The 16,891-nt window shown below is 39.2% G+C and overlaps 1 protein-coding gene across 1 annotated transcript in view; it reads right to left on the bottom strand.

Annotated features, from left to right (window-relative positions):
• Positions 1–16,891, bottom strand: part of LOC114651657 (probable carboxypeptidase X1) — a 115,331-nt gene that overhangs the window by 21,661 nt on the left and 76,779 nt on the right. The window contains exon 7 of the mRNA XM_028801492.2: positions 10,120–10,243. Coding sequence (XP_028657325.2) covers positions 10,120–10,243 — 124 coding nt within the window. The remainder of the gene's footprint in view (positions 1–10,119; positions 10,244–16,891) is intronic.

The raw sequence follows: 16,891 nt of genomic DNA, 5'->3' as shown, positions 1-16,891 counted from the left end.
TATATATATATATATATATATATATATATATATATATATATATATATATATATATATATATATATATATACTAGACATTAAGCCCGTTACAATAACGGACGCTAGAACAGTAGTGCATAAACATTAGCAGGAACAGTCTATATTAAATGGCAAGGGACCTTGACCTCATTCTGTTTCTTGTTTTAATTTTTTTTGTCAAAAATATTTTTGCAAGAAGCCTAAAGTAAAATAATAATAAAAATAAAATAGAAACGTATATGACAATACAGTAAGTATAATTAATATTACATTTATCCTCTCCTCTGTGGCTGTTGATTGATGTGTTGTGTCTGTTTGAAGATCTCCTATCCTGCCTCTCTTTATTTTAGCCTGCTGTGGTGTCTCTCCAGCAAGTATCTTAATCTGTGCTGGTGTGCAACTGATTATTGTATGTGTGGTGTCTCCCCAGCAACGGATTTTATGTGCGCGAAAATAAATCTACTTTTAAAAGTCATCCTATTGTAATATCATGACAATTCGTATATTTAGGAAAACCCCTTCAACAACTGACACTTTACACTTTACTGGGCCAAGCTTCTTAATCGCAAATCTGACATCCTCAGAGTGAACACTTGCACAACAACAAACACTAATCCCACCTCTTTGGGGAAGCTGATCTCCGCGTCTCAGTACCCGATTGGATTTTTCGTGCCTTATGTTTTAGGTGTTACCTCATTAACCGAAATCCGATTGGATCGGCCGCGCGATATTTTATAGGTCCCGCCCTCTCTGTCATGTGTGATGCATCAGGCGGCCTTTGAAACATCTGCTAGAGGCCGGTGACTCTGCCACTCATTTCGCCCTTCCCTGTACTTCCACCTTGTCCGTAATATGCGTTTAATTTTCTGTCACAACAGTGGGCAATCAGCAGAGTCTCCCCAGGAACTGATGTAATGTGTGGCGTGCAGCTGATTATCGTGGCTGTGGCGTCTCTCCAGCAAGCACTATGCAGTTCCCCAGCAAGTATTTTAATCTGTGCTGGCATGCAGCTGATTATTGTATGTGTGGCATCTCCCCAGCAACGGATTTTATGTGCGTGGCTGCGAGTACCCAATCAGCACTCTCCCCAGCAATGATGTCCTTTATTACAGAGTGCCCCGCACATGCGCACTTCACCAGAAGACACACACACGGACACATGGACGCACACAGGGATTTTATTAAAGAGGATATATATATACATATTGTGGCATGTGGCTGGCCTCCATGCCCAGCTGGGATGCCCTGGCACTATGTCTTCAGGGAGAGCAGCCCTAGACGGTGCAATACCTCCAGCTGGATGCTAGATGGCCGCCCCCCTGGGTTGCAGAGGTGCCTCGCGCTCCCGCAGGGCTCCGCGGGAGCTGGAGTTGGATGAAACCCTGTTGGGTCCCGCAGGCACTGCCAGGGGGTGCTGTAGCTGGGACTCCTGCGGCCCTGTGGGCCACGTATGCACCACACCCGGAAGTGCAGCCGGAACAAGCCAATCAAGCACCTGGAGCACTTCCGGGTGAATTATAAAAGGGGCCAGCAACCACCATTCAGGAGCCAGAATCAGGAGGAAGAGGATGAGGATGCCTGGGAGGAGTGGTGGTGCCAAGGTGGAGGATTGTGTGTTTTGATTAAGTGCTTGGGACTGTGTATTGCCTATGGGGTTCACGGGGAAGACGTGCCCCACAGGTGAAGAAAAATAAAAGATCCTTGTGCTTTTACACATGCCTCAGTGTGAGTCTGTGTCAGGTCGGGCGCAATATAGTGCCTTTTACCACTATAGATAGATAGATAGATAGATAGATAGATAGATAGATAGATAGATAGATAGATAGATAGATAGATAGATGATATAGATAGATAGATAGATAGATAGATAGATAGATATTCTTTAACCTTTGTGATGGACAGCAGGCGTTTTAGCCTGGCCTGGACATCCCTCATCAGAGAAAAGCAGCCTTTTCAGGGCATTACATCCCCCGGGACGCTAGAGGACAGCTCCCCTGGATGGAAAGGGTTCCTCGGTTTCCCGCAGGGCAGAATGGGACATGGAGTCTGTTTCTTCATTCCTGTTGGGTGCCATGGGTGCCACCTGGGGGAGCTCACCAAGAAATGGGGACTATTATCGTTACGCCAACCCGGAAGTACTTCGGGGTCACGAGGACGGAAGCCCGCAGTACTTCCGGGACACTTGATGAAAGAAAATGTGGTATTGACCCGTAGAAGAAATACTTCCAGGTCATGGACTTTAAAAGGACTGTGCGAAACCCCAGCTGACGGAGCCGGATTTGGGTGAGAGTGTGACGGAGCTGCTGGGAGTTGGAGGACGGTTATTGTATTGATTATTGATTGGAGAATTGTGGAGAGTGTGGTGCTTTGTGCACTTTATTTAAGAATACTAAAGAGATTATTCTTGGTGATTTTAAATGTGTGTCCTGGACGTCTGTCTGGTGGGTTCAAGGGGCGCTATATAGAGCTCCATATACCATACCTTCTAACTGCAGTCAGTGGTTGGCAGAGCACAACTTTTTGTTCATTATTTCAATATCGTGTGGCTGTTAATTAATTCAAGTAAATGGATGACCTGTGTGGCACCCTGACACTTCATCTAGACACTTGCATTCATCACAGTCAACTATATATAGTATGTATAAATGAATATTTTATTTCAATTTAACTGATTGAACATAAACAGAAAAATATATGTGTGTGTCATTTATTGAATATACAGTAGTAACATTTTAGCCTGAGAGAAACTGATTTTTGCATTTGGTACTGTTAGTCCACACACACACTTCTTATCAGTTCTCTCTGATCCAGATCATGAACAAAAGTTACAAGCTTAACTTTTATGCTTCTTTGTACTGGAGCAAAGCACATTCAGAAAGGAATGGATTGATAGATTTTACGCATGGAAGTAATGGTGGATTTTATATATGGTCAATTATGGTTTACCTAAGGATAAAACTACTGTTTTCCTGGGGTGAAGGATGTACAACATATTGTACTTCAGGGATTTGTTTGATTTTGATTGCCCACTGTGACTTTAAAAGGTTACTTAAGCACGTCTTGCAATTTTGCATGCAATTCCAAGCTATGCAAAGAGCTTCTGAACATCTGCCAGAATTTCCAAGTATTCCAGCCAAACTCAAGCAGTGACTCTGCCAATAAAAATATATCATTATTAAAGGGGCTAGTGGACAGAAATACTGATTTAACCTGTTCTGTGAAGGCAAAGAAAAAAAGTAATTGATGAGATTCAGTAAAGTCACACGTCACCTGCAGAATACTTCAGTTTAAAGCATCTTACAGAAAAAACAAATACAAAGCAGGAAATGTGCAAGCCATGCTAAATATAATTTATTTGAGGTCATTGTTAAAATGTAGAAGTTAGCAATTTTTATAAGAAGAGAGATAGAATAACTGACATTTTCTGAACAACATTATGTTGTACTATCGTTTGGAAATCCAATAGCATTTATTTGGAAATATCAGATCCCAAACAAAAGGTAAAGTGTACTTTCAGATTATTTAAATTAAGACAAATTAGTTGGATAAAAAATGGCCAGTAGCGCAGGGTTACTGTTGGCAGCAATTGGCACCATAATAAACCCATTTCAGCCATTACACATACTTTGACAGATTTGCATGCATACATTTCTGAGTGGAAGATGTCCCAGTAGTGCTAGTCCATTGTATCTTGTCACATGCATGTGTCAGTACATAGGATTAGTTTTCTAGTTATTATTTAATAATTTTGGTGAGTTTTAATATACAAATATTATTCATTTCATTTTTAAAATTTCACTTTGCCATTTTCATTTCTTGTTTTTCTTACAGGTGATGCAATATTATAATGTTTTGTTTTATGATTGTCTCAATCCAAGTTTTTCCTCAAATATAAGACCCAATGCTGCTATTGAGGCCTAGAAACCAAAATCAGTTGTGTTTGAAGGTGAGAAGAAGGCTTTGTGGCCTGCAAGAAAATTAAAAGGGCAAAAGCTTCTAAATTCAAAAAACTAAGAAACAGGGGAGGGAACCATTAAAAGCCTCTGGCTCACAAGAATAAAACAAATGTCCTTTATATTTAAAGACTTATTTGCAGATATTGTAAAAAAACAAGAACACAATAAATGGAAGCAAAAAGGTATGTCAAAAGGCAAATAAAAAAAAAACTAATGAACACTGAGTCTGAAAATCACGAGATAGTTCAAATTTAGAACAAAGGAGTTAAAAATCAGATAAAATTAAAAAAGCATTTGTAATAGTGAAATAAGTGACAATGCAAACATAAAGGCAATCAATAATGCTGCAGTAGCATGCAAATCTCATGAGTATGACTTGGGACAGTCACACAGCTGTGATATCAGGGGGGCCCCGGCCCCTTTGGTTCTACTTTAAGTGTACAAGATATAAAACATAAAGAATGTATTAAATACAGTATAATCAATAAACAAACAATATTCACTAATAAATAAAATACCAGTAGAAAGAAAGAATTAATTACAAAATTACACATACTTTGACAGATATGCATGCATACACCCGGTCTATTTCACAACATATGACATGAATGCATGTTGTAGCTGGAAATGTGGATTGACTGTGGTGGTGCATACTGCAGGGCTTCCAAATCTTTGGGTTCAAACACTTAAATTTAAATACTTTTCTACTTTGCTATTTTGACTTAGTGTTTTACCTCTCATATTGCACTTTGGACACTTGGAATATCTTGTTATTTCTGGTGTTAGGCATTAAACTAGGTCGGCCTAAAGACCCCTTTTCTTCTGATCGCTGCTAAAAGTTTTCATTGAGCCATTGTCGCTTGCCTTTTTCCATCCAGAAAAACACATCCACTGTAGATTAACTTTGAGGGACATAGGAAAAGACATTACTATGAATTTCTAGTTTTAAATGTGTGGAAACACTTTCTTTCACTTTTTAAAAATTTTGCATCCAAATTTCTCATGTTTTTTTTTAAAATCATTATTCACATAACCCAGGCACGGGGGATGCACAAGCCAGTGTGTTTCTTTGTGCCAGACTCAAGCCTGGATAAATGGTGAGGGTTATGTCAGGAAGGGAATCCGGTATAAAATTTTGCCAAATCAATATGCGGACAAAACAATGCAAATTTCCATACCGGATCGGTTGAGCCCCGGGTTAACAATGACCTCCACCAGTACTGTTAGCCAACAGGGTGCTGGCAGAAATTGGGCTACTGTTGGCCGAAGAAGGAGAAGTAGAGGGGGGAGATGTGTCTGGAGGCAGGAGGAGAGGAGGAAGGTAAAGAGAGTGGAACTGAGGGTAGGAACTTTGAATGTTGGCAGTATGACTGGTAAGGGGAGATAGTTAGCAGATATGATGGAGAGAAGGAAGGTTGATATATTGTGTGTGTAAGAGACTAAATGGAAGGGGAGTAAAGCCAGGTGGATCGGAGGTGGATTCAAATTGTTCTATCATAATATAATAATAATAATAATTTTTTGCATTTATATAGTGCTTTTCTCACTACTCAAAGCGCTTAGCAATTGCAGGTTAAGGGCCTTGCTTAAGGGCCCAACAGAGCAGAGTCCATATTGGCATTTACGGGATTCGAACCGGCAACCTTCCGATTGCCAGTGCAGCTCCCTAGCCTCAGAGCCACCACTCCACTCCATGGGAGGAGAAATGGGGTAAGCGCTATTCTGAAGGAACAGTATGTCAAGAGTGTTTTGGAGGTGAAAAGATTGTCAGACAGAGTGATGATTATGAAGTAGGAAATTGGAGGTGTGATGATGAATGTTGTTAGTGCATATGCCCCGCAAGCTGGGTGCGCGATGGATGAGAAAGAAGATTTTTGGAGTGAGTTGGATTAAGTGATGAGCAGTGTACCCAAGGGACAAAAAGTGGTGATTGGAGTGGATTTCAGTAGGCATGTTGGTGAAGGGAACAGAGGAGACGAGGAGGTGATGGGTAGGTATGATGTCAAGGAGAGGAATGAAGAAGGTCAGAGGATAGTGGATTTTGCCAAAAGGATGAACATGGCTGTGGTGAATATGTATTTTAAGAAGAGGGAGGAACATAGGGCGACGTACAAGCAGGTGGATTACATCCTATGCAGAAGAGTCAATCTGAAGGAGATTTAAAACTGCAAAGTGGTGGCAGGGGAAAGTGTAGTTAAGCAGCATTTGATGGTAGGATCCTTGGAGCCAAGGATTAAATGGTGGAAGTTGAAAAAGGAAGACAGCATGGTTGAGTTTAGGGAGAAGGTGAGACAGACACTGGGTGGTAGTGAAGAATTTCCAGACAGTTGGGAAACTACAGCAGATGTAGTAAGGGTGACAGCAAGAAGGGTGCTTGGCATGACATCTGGACAGAGGAAGGAGGAAAAGGAAACCTGGTGGTGGAACGGGGAAGTACAGGAGAGTATACAGAGGAGGAGGATGGCGAATAAGAAGTGGGATAGTCAGAGAGATACAGAAAGTAGACAATAGTACAAGGAGATAAGGCACAAGGTGAAGAGAGAGGTGGCGAAGGCTAAAGAAAAGGCCTTTGATGAGTTGTATGAGAGGTTGGACACTAAGAAGGGAGAAAAGGACCTGTGCCGATTGGCTAGACAGAGGGAGTGAGCTGGGAAAGATGTGCAGCAGGTTGGGTGATAAAGGATAAAGATGGAAACATTCTCACAAGTGAGGAGAGTGTGTTGAGCAGATGGAAAGAGTACTTTAAGAGGTTGATGAATGAAGAGAATGAGAGAGAGAGAAGGTTGGATGATCTGGAAATAGTGAATTAGGAAGTGCAACGGATTAGCAAGGAGGAAGTAAGGACAACTATGAAGAGGATGAAAAATGGAAAGGCAGTTGGTCCAGATGACATACCTGTGGAAGTATGGAGGTGTTTAGGAGAGATGGCAGTGGAGTTTTTAACCAGATTGTTTAATGGAATATTGGAAAGTGAAAGGATGCCTGAGGAGAGGAAAAGAAGTGTACTGGTGCCGATATTTAAGAATAAGGGGGATGTGCAGGACTGCAGTAACTACAGGGGAATAAAATTGATGAGCCACAGCATGAAGTTATGGAAAAGAGTAGTGGAAGCTAGGTTAAGAAGTGAGGTGGTGATTAGTGAGCAGCAGTATGGTTTCATGCCAAGAAAGATCACCACATATGCAATGTTTGCTCTGAGGATGTTGATGGAGAAGTATAGAGAAGGCCAGAAGGAGTTATATTGCGTCTTTGTGGACTTGGAGAAAGCATATTACAGGGTGCCTCGAGAGGAGCTGTGGTATTGTATGAGGAAGTCAGGAGTGGCAGAGAAGTACGTAACAGTTGTACTGGATATGTATGAGCGAAGTGTGACAGTGGTGAGGTCTGCGGTAGGAGTGATGGATGCATTCAAGTTGGAGGTGGGATTACATCAGTGATCGGCTCTGAGTTCTTTCTTATTTGTAATGGTGAGGACAGGTTGACTGACGAGGTTAGACAGGAGTCCCCATGGACTATGATGTTTGCTGATGACATTATGATATGTAGTGATAGTAGGGAGCAGGTTGAGGAGACCCTGGAGAGGTGGGGACATGCTCTAGAGAGGAGAGGAATGAAGGTCAGTAGGAACAAGACAGAATACATGTGTGTAAATGAGAGGGAGGTCAGTGGAATGGTGAGGATACAAGGTGTAGAATTGGCGAAGGTGGAGGAGTTTAAATACTTGGGATCAACAGTACAGAGTAATCGGGTGTGTGGAAGAGAGGTGAAAAAGAGAGTGCAGGCAGGGTGGAATGGGTGGAGAAGCGTGTCAGGAGTAATTTGTGACAGATGGGTATCAGCAAGAGTGAAAGGGAAGGTCTACAGGATGGTAATGAGACCAGCTATGTTATATGGGTTGGAGACGGTGGTAATGACCAGAAAGCAGGAGACAGAGCTGGAGGTGGCAGAGTTAAAGATGCTAAGATTTGCAATGGGTGTGACAAGGATGGATAGGATTAGAAATGAGTACATTAGAGGGTCAGCTCAAGTTGGACGGTTGGGAGACAAAGTCAGAGAGGTGACATTGCATTGGTTTGGACATGTGCAGAGGAGCGATGCTGAGTATATTGGGAAAAGGATGTTAAGGATAGATCTGCCAGGCAAGAGAAAAAGAGGACATGCACGTGATAGGTGTAAAAGAACAAGATGCAGAGGACAGAAAGATATGGAAGAAGTTGATCCGCTGTGGCAACCACTAACGGGAGCAGCTGAAAGAAGAAGAAGAAGATTCTGGTGACACCATTTTGTGTTGATGTTTTGCATGGCTGCAGCCATATTGCTAACAGGTTTCTATACCCGTTGCCAAACAGGTGACACAGAAGTCACATAATACAGTATGTCTCAGTCCACCTGTGAAAGGGGGCAATGTGTCATGTCCTGGTGATCCAAGTGTTGGATTCATTTCTAAAACAAAAATACAAACTACAAACAAATTGTATTCTCTAAATTTAGTTAGAGGCCAGTATTCCAAGGAGATCTGGAACTGTGCAATGTTTATTTTTGGCAGCTATTTCTTGTTTGAGATTTGGTCTTTGTTGTTGTCATTTTTTTGAAGGAATTCCTGACTTTTTATAACAAGATATGCATCTAGTTATGTGTTTTTCACCCCAAGCAATCCAAAGACGCTATGAGTTTTTCTCCACCAAAAGCTAAAAGATTTTTGTGTTGTTTCTTATGGGTGCCGCCATTTGCATTGTTGTATTTCCATGAAGATCTTACGTTCTCTCTGACACACTAACACTGAATACTTCCAGCCAATGAATCATTTAGCAGAAGTGCTTCAGGAAATGCTACTGTGACTCGTTTCTACCAACAGCAATATGTCTGCATAATGCCTCACTGCGACAGCCAAGTCAGAAGTTTCTTTTTAGTCATTCTGGTGTGTGTTCAGATCATAATGAGTGCATACATATATATATTTTTAATCTACCTACCCAACTTCATACCCTTTGACACTGGGACCGTACCCCGAAACGGGTGATGGCAACCCTCCTGGGTTACATCGGGGCCACAGGCATGGCCAACACCAAAAGGAGCTGCACAGCTTAACGAGCCCCTGTGGGCTGGAATGCAGCCACACCCGGAAGTGCAGCCTGAATTAGGTTTATTATCACCTGAAACACTTCCGGGTGGCTATAAGAAGAGCCTACAGCCACTACTCGAGGTGCCAGAGTTGGGAGGAGGAGGAGGAGGAGGAGGAGGATGATGATGATGATGATGATGATGATGATGATGATGACAACAAGGACGACGAGGACGACAAGGACAACAAAGCTGCCTGGGAGGAGTGGAGGGGAAAGAAGAGTGTGTTTTTGGGTGTTTTTCTTTTGGTGTTTTTGGGATTGTGTAGGGCCTGTCGGACACGGGGAAGACGTGCCCCACGGCTGAAGACAGAATAAAATCTTTTTGTTTATTTTTACCTGTGCCTCAGTTGTCAGTCTGTGTTGGGTCGATGCCTATATAGTGCCTATGCCACACTATGTGTTTATTTAATGAGCTTCTGTAAAAAGCCAAATTTCCCCCAGGAGCAAATAAACTTCAATCTATCTATCTTTAGAGGCCTGGGTGTTTGCCACTTTTTACTTCATCAAAAGCGACAGGATTGATGTTGACCCCGTCTATTTACGCATTATCCAAGATTTAGTTAAAACTTTGTGCAATTGTGAATAAGTTTGAGTGTGTTATTCCAGGTGCATTTGACTTCTCTTTCTGACTTAAGTTTAAGTTTTAGTGTTTTGGGCATGACGAAATATGTGGGATATTCTTTAGGTTACAAATTTGGCATGTTGTTTTGACTATGTCTAATTCTTCTAGTCCTTGCCATTTCTCTGAGTTGTTGAGGGACAACACAGTCTTAGAGTGTTGTTTATAAGATGGTCTTTAGCAACAGTTTGAACCTCAGCTTAATTCATAGATTGTTCAAAACAAAAAAAGTTTATTAAAAGCAAAGCAAACAAACAAACAAAAAAATAAACATACTAGAGAGCCTACTGAAAGTCCAAAATAAGTTTTACTTTTTTTCAGAAAAAGTGAAGTGGCTAACCTGCTTTCTTTAAACAAGTGAGTCATGAAGATCTAAATAATTAAAGCTGCAGAATCCACTTACCTAATTCATGTTTTCCAGGATTGTCAGAAATCTCCATGACATACATTTTAAGTCCCAAATAGCTTTTGCCAATGCTGTAAATACGAGTAATATTGGGACATTCTTCATGTACAGCCTTCATCAGCTAGAGGACAAATGAAATCACAATAAATTAGTGCAGAACATTCTGTCATAATGCTCAAACTACAGTCCACCTCTAGTATAAGTTGATGCCTACTGAAGCGAATAGCTTCTTTGTGGTTGTGTCCAAACATTACAACTCTAAATCTTTTTTTTTTTTTAATTTAAAAACAGATTAACAGTGTATTTTTTGGAATGAATATGCATTTTTGTTATTCAGGATTATGCTTGTTTATCCTTAAATTCTCAACATAATCAATCATGTGGCTCTCAGAGGTCATACTCAGTTCACTAAGGCATGAAGCTTAAAAAATATAATATGTATTAATGTTACTAAAATACTCTTGTCTCCAACTGAAGTTCATACTATAAAGCATTTCTCAAAAATTCTCAAAGGCATTGATAAATTAGATCCAGCTAAATGGCAAATTTCATACTCGAAGACACTAGTGGAAATTAAGGGGAAGGGGAAGAACTTCTTTATGCAAAGAGTTGTGGGAGCATCCAACTTCTGAGACATGTAGTTTGAGCAAAAAAACCCAAACTTTTAAGAAGTGTCAGGATGAGATAATGAGACAACTTAGCTATTAATTAATAAAAAAGAGTGCAATGGACTGAATGGTCTCCTTTCATTTGTTAAATTTAATATATTCTTATGTTCTATATTCTGTTGTTAAGAATCACAACAGAAACAGAACAGCATATTTTCCTCTGATTTCTTTAATAGATTCAGTAACTCTGTTCTTACTTTCATTTCCTTTTTGGGTAATTATGGGAAAATATTATAGGTGAATTTCATTCTTACATATAGAAACTCTGTTGTTTATTGGTTTATATTGTGGTTTCAGTGAATTTAGTTTTAAGTATATAAGAGTTAACATCCTTTGTCTTTCATTATTTTCTCATTAATAAGTTTGATTTTGAAAGATATTACTGCTTCTTCTAGCAGATAGTAATCTACGTATTTTTATGTCAACTGTTCTCATCTCATGTACCAGTTTATTCTAATAAGACTTGTAATAAACATAGCATTTCCATTTTCCAGAAACCGTCTCTATAAACTCCTGGGGAGTTCCAGACTAAAGAAGCTGAATAATACCTCACAGCATGCCCTTGGTTTCCATCAAACAGTACATCTTTGATAGGAATTGTCTGTAAGTCATCCTAATTAGCTACCCAAACCACTTCAAAGTGCTCCTTTCAGTCCAGAGCAGCAAACACTGTAATTCCAGATTTATCAGAATAGCAAATACTTCTCATCCTCATTCCTCATCGGCTCCACAATACTGTCATGGACCCTTCTTTTAACTAATTGTTTGCAAAATCTCATTATTTAGGTTACTTCTTTAATATAATCACAATAAGTAAAAATAAAATGTAAATTGACTAGTAAATCAAAAGCTTTGATGAGGGTGTAGCTCCCAATACACCATTAATGTTATGGCCAATACAGCAGTCATGCACACCCAACCTACCTGGAAAGGGGTCTCTCTTTGAACTGCCTTTCCCAAGGTTTCTTCCATTTTTTCCCTACTAGGTTTTTTTGGGAGTTTTTCCTGGTCTTCTTAGAGAGTCAAGGCTGGGGGGCTGTCAAGAGGCAGGGCCTGTTAAAGCCCATTGCGGCACTTCCTGTGTGATTTTGGGCTATACAAAAATAAACTGTATTGTATTGTATTGTATAGTCCTCAAGAAAGCTGCAGTTTCACCACTGCAAAAGAAATAATGTAGAGAAAACCACAGTTTCGTCTGTTTAAAAGATTTTAAATCTTTCTTGTAATTAAACAAAGATTTTTTTTTGTTATGACATGAATACTTTATAGTATCAATATCATATCCAAGTCCCTGTACAATAAAGAACAGGATGGGGCAGTAAACAATGTCTTTACCAAGAGTACAGGAAATTCCAGGAGGACCACAGCTGGAGGCTGTCCTTGCTATTCTTCTCTGCCAAAAATGCAATCCTAGGCTGATGGAAAACATAAAACTGTGCCCTAATTGTAATTGTAATAATTCTATCTATCAAACTGGTATCAGTCTGTTATTTATTATATTACTTTGCATTAGATGTCATATTTTCATAATAATATCTTATCCTCACAGGTGGCGCAGTGGTAGTGCTGCTGCTTTGCAGTAAGGAGACTGTGGAAGATTGTGGGTTCGCTTCCCAGTTCCTCCCTGTGTGGATAGCGCTTTGAGTACTGAGAAAAGCGCTATATAAATGTAATTTATTATTATTAATATTATACCAGTATATATATATATATATATTTATATATATATATATATATATATATATATATATATATATATATGTGAGAGCCATTTCCCTAGTTATATAAGATTCATAAATATCTTACTAGATGACAATGCATAAACTATGGGAGGTTCCTATGGCCCCCCGTGGGTACTATTGTATTGGTATATTCTTGCCATTTCTAACAGCTTTGAGTAAACATTATTCTTCAGTTAGTTAGTGACAGCCTTGCCATGTGTAAGGTGTAGAGGCATACGTTTTTTAACCGTGCTCGTGATCGTGCACGTGACCGTGCTTGATGGCCTACAGGCTCTTTGAATGTGTGAAGTGACACGTAAAGAAAACTTGTTTATTAAAGTGATGTACCATACGCTTAAGGTGTATAGAAGAAGAAATTAAGAACTTTTAAGTATAGAAATAGCTAAAGTTTCTCAATAAAACCTAAGTTTATAGAAGATACATTTTTTCCTTTTTGTTGCCTTTTATTCTACGTGTGAAACTATTTTTTCTTTTATTCTTGTGTGGATTATTTGCTTTTTAACTTTCACTAAATATTTTAAAACAAACTTTTGGACTGTGAGATTTCTTTCGACGCACGTTTTACCCGTGCTTGACAACGCCTTACACCTCGGCAGCTACAATATATATATATATATATATATATATATATATATATATATATATATATATATATATATATATATATATATATATATATATAGTTAAAGCAGACACAAATTCTTTTAAGAAATAGCTAAATAAGTTGTTGGGTTAAATAAGTTGAAAAATGAAGACGTTCTTATGTGACTGATATAATCAGAACATAAAAGGTTCTCACTTAATGTTTTTAAAATTGTTAAAAATATAAATTCATTTTGATTCCCTAAAAAGCTAATGCAATTTGTCAAAAAAAATCTTTATAACATTTTTTTAAATGTGAAGAATACAAAATGCTCTACAAACATTCTGTTCAATGCAGCCTAACATATTTATTACTGACCATTTATCTAATATAGTCCTAATCCCCCATTTTCCCTCATGTAGCCTCCTTAATGTAATGTTTATGAGGAAAAATTTGTCAAAAATGTTACATTTTTTTCAACCAGAAAAAATGTTATTACGTGTAACATAAACATGTAAATATAAAAACATCAACATAAACACAGTAGAAAAGATACAGTATGTCTAGTGTCCACTGCTGTACTGTTGCAGGTTTAGTACACATCCTTTGTGTGATATGTTTTGACACAGTCATCAATGCAAAGCCTGATGTTGCAATTGGGACAGTAGAGGTGTGTTTCTTTTTGCACTTTTCTGGTATTATTTCTTTTTGTTGCTAGTGCAAGAGAGGGTTGACAATGCCTGATCTTCACGATCGAGGAGCACTTTGTGTTATGTAGGCTTCTAAATTTCAAGGCTTGGTGACTTCCACATTTTCCCTGACATGAATGAGGGCTTTGGAGGCAAAGGTCTTTCTTGTCTTACACTTAGTCACAATCATTTTGCCGTTTTGCCATGTGCCTCCTTGCAAAACGGTGAACCTTCAGGTGAGTGAATTTACTGGGCATACAGTGCATCAGTTTCACTATCTTTGCCAATGTCTGATGACCAGTCCACTTTGTTGTCACTGTCGCTTGATTCAACTATCAGTTAATTTTCAGTTAATTCTAAAACTGGCTTTACAGTTTCTCATTTACACACCCAGTTGTGCTTTGGATGAAGGCTGATGGCAAAATGCATAGAAATATTCATAATTTGTTGCAGTTTAATGTTATTTTATCTCAGGGCCGCTGAGAGAAAATCTGGGCCCCGGTGCAAAGAAGATGTGTAGGCCCTCGTGTCTCAGAACGTGACATACTTGTTTGCCGGCTGATGACTTTTTTCTCACTGCGCCCGGAACCCCCTTCTCCTCGTCACTTCCCACCAAGTGGGGAATACCCTTGTTGACCACGTGACTTCTCTCCCAGGGCGGCCTTCATGAATGTCTCTTACGTCGTAAACTGTTGACCGCTGCTAAGTATCCTGTGACCCATTTGCCTTTTTAATTTTGAAACTAGACAGACTTGCAAAATTTTAAAAAATACAATAAAAATGAATTAAATAAATAAATGCTCAAATTATAATACAAATTATGGGACACGTTGGGTTTCATGGGCCCCCTTGAGCTTCATAGGCCCCGGAGCGATGTACCGGCTGCACCCCCCTCTCCTTGGGCCTGTTTTATTCACTAAATGACAGCAGAATACCGTCCCAAGGGTTGCTCAGGCTTAACACTGTAAAAAGGATTATTTCTTATCATCCCAAGTCTGACTTGGGCTAACTGTAATTACATAGAATTCCAAGCCTGAGTCAGGCTTTGGGTTAACAACAAGGAACTTACATTTGTCGGCACATAGATTCAACATGGTGCTGAAAGTGTGGCACAGGAGTGTAAGTCAATCATCACTCAGATGTGTAACAACAATTGTAGCCAATGGCTGGCAGTGGTTTCTCTCTATGAGTAGCTTGCTTCACATAAACGCAAAATACTTGATTGAGATCGGGTGTCTATTAAACTAAACTTACTTTCATATGCCTCAAACAACTATATAACATTCCTGCCTTACTAAAAATAGTACTTACAGGTCATTATACTACTTTAAAGAAGGGAAGCATTTGAGTAGCAACAATGTTAATATGTTGGTATATTTAAAAAAAAAAAACAACATTGTTTTGTCATTGCTATTGAAACTAACCATACACCACTACACTGGTGTGCAGAAATTTATGGATATTTTAGAAATTTCCTGCTAGTCTAATCAACATCAACTGGTGCTTGTCTCATATTTTCCAGCACTTCACTATCCTGTTCTTGTTTTTCATTGACTTAATAGGATTAGGCTGACATCCATCCATCCATCCATTTTCCAACCCGCTGAATCCGAACATATTTCCACTTATTCAGTATTACTGTTGTACTTAGTTGTTAGTTGTCTGACTGAACAGTCTGTCTGTTATGATATAGACCTTAAGCCTCAAATGGGGCTTAAAGCCTAAACACTCAAAAAGCCCAGAAATACCAGCAAAGCCCATAAAGAAGTAAGAAACCATCAAAACTCTGACCCAGAGAACAGAAGTAGATATTAACATACCATTTTCAAAGCCTGCTTAACCCAGAGCAGGACTGTGGGGGACTGGAGCCTAAACCAGCAAGCATAAGGTTCAAGGCAGGAACAATCCCCGGACAGGGGGCCAGTCCATAGCAGACTAAACACACTCAGACATACACACACACTAGGGCAATTTAGCATTGCCAATCCACCTAATGTGCATGTTTTTGAACTGTGGGAGGAAACTGGAATACCTGGAGGAAACCCAACCTGACAAGGGGAGAACATGTAAACTCTTTGCAGGAATGACCCATGACATGAACTCTTGTCTCCTTACTGCAATGCAGTGGAGTTACCACTGTACCACCATGAAGCAAAGAAGTAGTTATTTAATTACATTTATTAATTAAATAAAAATAAAAAACAAACCAAAAATATCCAAATTAAAAAAAATATAAAAAAAAATGAAAGAATAATTCCAAAAACAACATTGCTAAATAATACTCCAAATACTAATTAAAGAAGAAGTAAAAAATAACCCAAGAGAAACTTACTGTAAAAAAGCAAATTCAAAAAATAGCCAAAAGTCAAACACTAGGAAATCAAATAAAAATGGTCGAAAGACCAAAGACAATTTATAAAGACTCAATAACAAAAGGGAGCTGAACAATATAACCAAGGAGTTATCTAAAGCCATAGTAAGAAACTGAGGCAACAGGTGGTTTAAAACAAAAGCACCTCAGGTAACACCTGAAAGCCCTCCAAGTAACTGAGAACATTTTTGACAATAGATCCACTGTTGATTGAATGTTTTTTTGTTTTGTGGAACAGTTTTGATTCTCTCATGATATTTTATGTCATAAACCCCAACAAGCTTATATTTCCTGATATACTCATGCTGGTGTGCCACCTTCAGACAGGGGTGTAAGCACAGAACTCTGGGCCCAATACATCAGCAGTTTCTGAGGGCCCCTTCCTCTTGATCCATGTCTATCATACGTCCTTTTCATTGCAGGCTTTGAGGGCCCCTCCTCCCAGTTGGCCCTTGGTAATTATTACCCTTTATCCCACCACTGCGATGTCCATGCCTTCAAAGTCATATCTATGGGAACCTTTTTCTCTGCTATTATTATCATTATGTGCACCTGATACTACCACCGGCTGAACAACCAATTACATACTTTCCCATCGGGATTAATAAAGTATCTATCTATCTATCTATCTATCTATCTATCTATCTATCTATCTATCTATCTATCTATCTATCTATCTATCTATCTATCTATCTATCTATCTAAAAAGGCAGGTT

Source organism: Erpetoichthys calabaricus, chromosome 5 (genome assembly GCF_900747795.2).
Source record: "Erpetoichthys calabaricus chromosome 5, fErpCal1.3, whole genome shotgun sequence".
NCBI classification, from domain to species: domain Eukaryota; kingdom Metazoa; phylum Chordata; class Cladistia; order Polypteriformes; family Polypteridae; genus Erpetoichthys; species Erpetoichthys calabaricus.
This window is presented reverse-complemented; position numbering and strand designations above follow the sequence as displayed.